Here is a 5098-nt window from a genome sequence, read left to right on the forward strand (position 1 = left end):
TTGATTTTTAAAATTTTTTAAGTTGATTTTTATCATGTTGCCATCAACAAGATACCTTCTATGCATGTTAGAATCACATGATTCCTTGAAAGATATGAGGTAACTTTATTCAATGACCCTCTGATTACTATCTAGATTTCTTCTACCAATCTAAGTTTGTCTCTTCTCTGCAACATAGTCTTAGTGAACCCAGGTATTCCTGGCTCTAATGCTAGCCCTCTATCTACTCTGGCATACTGCCTCACTGTTAATATCAAATGAAGCTTAAAACAGAGACATTTGTCAAAAGTGTTGGCACTATCATGAAGGATTTCCAGAACTGAGTCCAGGTGATGCTCCTTTTAGATAAAAATAGCTAGCACTTACATAGCACTTTGAAGTTTAGATAGCACTTTCTATGTTATATCACTTGATCCTTAAAACTCTGTGAGGGAAATGCCGTTATCTCATTTTACCGATTAAGAAAGTGAAGATGTGAGAGGTTATGACTTCACAAGGTTATAGACCTAGGAAATGCCTGTGGCAGGATCCAGATTCCTTTCTTTCTCACTCTAAGACCAACCATTGACATACTTTGAGCCACCTTGCAGATGACATTGTGTTGATTGTAGCAAGACCTAGGACACTGTAGCAGTAAATACAATCCAAATTCACTCAAAAGTTTGGTAGGGGAAGGCAGCTGGGAAGCACAGTGGATTGAGAGTCAGGCCTAGAGAGAGAGGTCCTAGGTTCAAATCTGATTTCAGACACTTTCTAGCTGAGTGACCATGGACAAGTCACTTAACCCCCATTGCCTAGCCCTTACCACTCTTCTGCCTTGGAACCAATATAGTATTGATTCTAAAGTGGAAGGTAAGAGTTTAAAAAAAAAAGTTTGGGCTAATTATATAGTATATACTTATATAGGGAAAAAAGAGATTAAGAATGATTATTTTCTAAATGATGTAGTGAGATAATCTATCAGTATATGTTATCTTTGACAAACATTGCAGACAATGGGGGGGGGGACAGGAATAAGAGCAAACTAAGGAGATTATGTTTTTAATGACTCCTAATTTCTCCATGAAACAAAATCCAATATTTTTCAAGGATATGGATACCTCTAATCATGGAATACCATATCTTCCAAAGAATAGAAATTATGGGTCATACATTGCAAAAAAAAAGAATTATGTAAAAAAGAAGCTGAGCAAAAGGTCAAAACTGATCTTTCATACTTCATTACACATCAGTGATGTATAAAACTAGCCAGTATTTACATATCAGTTTAGCATTTGCAAAGTGCTTTCCATAGATTATCTTATTTGAGCCTCAAAGCTGTGAGATAGGTGCTATAAAAATAGCAATTTACAGATCACAGTAGCAATAGCAATTCCCAGGTCACACAGCTTGTCTGAGGCAAGATTTGAGCCTTTCCCGACTCCAGTTTCACTATTCTACCTCCACACCACCTGGCTGCTTTAGTGATTGAGCAAGTGGGCTGGTTTATGTAGCAAAGGTGAAGAATAACAGGACAATCCTGTATTCTCCACCGTTATTTGTTAGACTTAAAGGAAGGCCCCTACCATACTGGGTAGATTCCCTGTGGATTGCTTGTGTGTACAAGGAGATATGGGTGAAAATTGTACTGAATGACAAAAGTGTAGTTGTGATTTGTACTGTGGGAGAACTCATATGGCTAATACCAGAGATCCAGCGAATTCCTGAATTAATGGCTTAAGAATTTTGTTCTATTACATGATCAGAACAATTTATTTTACATTTTAATTTTGTACTTTGGTATGAAAAGCAATCTCCAATTGTTCTCTTAAAATATCCAACGGTTCACCAAACACGTTAACTATTACGATAGTTATATGCAACTATAATTTTTTACAAGTTTTTTCTTTCTGTATGAGTAATTTTTTATTCTAAAACTTCATCTCATTTTAGTTTTGATTTGTATTGGTATCACTGACATTTTTGTAACTTTTAAATTCATTTGATCTTTACAACCGTTTGGAATAGGGAGTGCAGTTTTTATTTTCCCCATTACGACAAAAAGGAGGTTCTTCTTGTAGTGTAGTGAAGTAAATGCAGATCTTTTTCCTTCAAAATTTTTTCAACTACTCTTGAGATACCATTTGATATAAATAGGTTTCCTGAATTCGTTGGCACTCGAAAAAATTCACTTGGAATAAAAAGCAGGCTAAGATTTGGAGTAGGAGAGGAAAGTCCCTTAATAAAATCATAGGATTTACAGCTGGAACGGATTTTCGAGGTCACGTAGTCCAACCCCATTTTACATATGAGGAAATGGGTCCAGGGAAGCGAAGGTCCAAGGTCACACAGCCACGTTTAAAGTCCGGATTCATGGTCAGACTTGTTTAACCCACGTAGAAGGTACTGCCCCAGTCAGGAGTAGGATGGTCTAAGTCAGTTTTAAATTTGAAACTATTTTAAGTTCTGCACGGACGGCGGGAGTTTTCGCTCAGAGAAATCAATAAAAGTACAGACCTGGAGTGGAAACACACGCAATACACAGTTTTAAAACATTGCTGAGCCCTGAACTCCTTCTTTGGATTCTCCCAGTGAAAAAGTTTCAGCGGGGTAGCCGGGAAGATTCACGGGTCACACCCAACGTTGGCCTAGCCAAGCGCGGGGCAAGGAGACAAGCTCTGCAACAACCGCGTGGGCTTCTTCCGTACTTCTTCCCTACGCGGCGCGGTGTACGGTAGGGCGGGAGGCGAGGTCCGCGGGGGCATGTGGTGCGGCCCTGGGGCGGAGGGAGACACTATGGGAAAAGGGACGGTCGGTAAGAGGCCGGGACAGAAATGAGGGGGTCTTTAGTAGGCGGGGAGCAGGCTCGCCCCACTCGCAGGCGACTTTCCTGTGGACTCCCAAGCCCCGGGCTGGGAAAGCGGCCAAAAGGAAAGAAATGGAAGTCTAGGGAAAGAGAGGAGGCAGTGAGGTGGACGGATATAGCTTCAGACACCTCCCAACCTTACTCTCTATTGACCCGCCCCTCGCCGTCACCCACGGGATCCCTTCGGGCCACCGTAGTCCGCGCTTCGGCTCTTTCCCGCGTGGTGCCGATGACGCGAGGCGCTAGGAGCACTCTTCTTACAGAGGACCCTTTCTTCCGAACAGTCGGTTGCCCGCCGCTGCGCCTGCGTGGCTGAGAGGGGAAGTGAGGCGGTTTCCTCGGCGCCTTTTCCGGCTGTGGCTGTGGCTAGGGAGGAGGAAGAGGAGGCGGCGGCAGCAGTAACGTCGGCCCGGGGGACCCTGCATACAGGGCGGTGGCCGGAGGTAACTCCTTGGGCTGGGTGGGGAAGGCGGGTACTTCGGCCCTCCATTTCTTTTCCTGGAGCCCCAATGATAATCCCCTTCTTTCTTTTTTCCTCTCTGTCTCCTTCCAGGTAGCTCACGGAGTCCCTCCGGGGATCAATGACCTGACGAGGAACCGGAGCCGCTGCTGTCGCTCGGGTTGCCAGGGTCGGTGGTTCGGCGGGCGGGCGGGCCGGGGTCTCCGGCGGCGGCAGGGCCAGGAGAGACGGCAGGCAGTCCGAGAAGCGGGCGGAGCGGGAGCGGGAGCGGCGGCGGTGGCGCTCGGTGCCTGGGGGGGAAGGGCAGTTCCGGGCTGGGCCTCACCAGGGCGGCGGCTCCCCGCGGCGCAGTTTCTGGCTGTCGGCAGTGACTGGAGGAAGCCGGGTTTGGAGCCGGTGATGTCCGAGTGAGCGGCGGCCCGGGACTTGGCCCTTAGGCGGCAGCGGCGACTCCCCCATTGCAGGCCGCAGGGCGTCCTCGCGGCTGGGCGGGATCGCTTCGGGTTCCTGGAGGCTGCTGCGGCGGTGGTGGCTAAGGGGACGCGGGACACCTGAATGCCCCCAGCCCCGGCTCCTCCGACGCGATGGGGAAGGTGCTGTCTAAGATCTTCGGGAACAAGGAAATGCGGATCCTGATGCTGGGGTTGGACGCCGCCGGCAAGACCACTATCTTGTACAAGTTGAAGCTAGGCCAGTCGGTGACGACCATCCCCACCGTGGGCTTCAATGTGGAGACGGTGACTTACAAAAACGTCAAGTTCAACGTGTGGGACGTAGGCGGCCAGGACAAGATCCGGCCGCTCTGGCGGCATTACTACACCGGGACCCAGGGGCTGATCTTCGTAGTGGACTGCGCCGACCGAGACCGCATAGATGAGGCCCGCCAGGAGCTTCACCGCATCATCAACGACCGAGAAATGCGGGATGCCATCATCCTCATCTTCGCCAACAAGCAGGACCTGCCTGATGCCATGAAACCCCACGAGATCCAGGAAAAACTGGGCCTGACCCGGATTCGGGACAGGAACTGGTATGTGCAGCCTTCCTGCGCCACCTCAGGGGATGGACTCTATGAGGGCCTCACATGGTTAACCTCTAACTACAAATCCTAATGAGCATTCACCGCCCATCACACCCCCTCCCCAACTCCCCTCAGGAGAGAAATAAAAAAAAACATTCATAGGATTATCACCATCATCACCTTCTCCAAATGCCACTTTCTCTTCTTTTGAATATGGACTCTGGAGTTACTGTTTTACGGTTTGGGGGGCTTGGGTTGAGGGGGGAGTTATCTTTTTTTTTTTGTTTTGTTTTTTGCTTTGCTTTAGGATGCTCTAGTCTGACATTTGACATGAACACAAAGTACTAGGTGCTCTTGTTGACTTCCAGCAAATGGGGTGGGGGAAAATATAGCAACTCTTGATATGGTCCTTTATAATAATGGTTTGATTTTTTTATTTTGAGGGAATCTTTTTTTCAATGTATGTTTCCCCCCCTCCAACCTTATCACTTGCTGTAGATGGCTTATTTTGCATTCATGCAGACTATGTTGCAAGTCTGTTTCATCTAGTAAACTGAAAATTATTGCTTAATCAAACTGCAGTCTGTCTTTTATATTTAAGGACTCTTTTTTTTTTTTAAGAGTTCTAACTTTAGCAATTTCAGGTGTGTCCTTTCATATCTAAAACTAGTATGGTAAAACTTTTCTTCGCCTGCAGTGGTGAACAAGTAATACCATTATAATAACTTGCAAGTGCAAATCAGTAATGTAAGAAGTGTTTTGAAATGTGTTA

At 46.6% G+C, this 5098-nt stretch overlaps 2 protein-coding genes across 2 annotated transcripts; both read left to right on the forward strand.

The window, feature by feature from the left end:
• Positions 1–2295: 2295 nt before the first annotated feature.
• Positions 2296–3717, forward strand: LOC123233972. The gene is made up of 4 exons (XM_044659953.1): positions 2296–2355; positions 2594–2713; positions 3130–3288; positions 3399–3717. The coding sequence occupies exons 1-4, from the start codon at positions 2296–2298 to the stop codon at positions 3714–3716; spliced, it is 657 nt and encodes a 218-aa protein (XP_044515888.1). The 3' UTR covers position 3717.
• Positions 3718–3765: 48 nt separating this feature from the next.
• ARF6 (ADP ribosylation factor 6) lies at positions 3766–4897 on the forward strand. The gene has a single exon (XM_044661968.1). The coding sequence runs from the start codon at positions 3890–3892 to the stop codon at positions 4415–4417; it is 528 nt and encodes a 175-aa protein (XP_044517903.1). The 5' UTR covers positions 3766–3889; the 3' UTR covers positions 4418–4897.
• The last annotated feature ends 201 nt before the right edge of the window (positions 4898–5098 follow it).

Source organism: Gracilinanus agilis, chromosome 2 (genome assembly GCF_016433145.1).
Source record: "Gracilinanus agilis isolate LMUSP501 chromosome 2, AgileGrace, whole genome shotgun sequence".
Taxonomy (NCBI): domain Eukaryota; kingdom Metazoa; phylum Chordata; class Mammalia; order Didelphimorphia; family Didelphidae; genus Gracilinanus; species Gracilinanus agilis.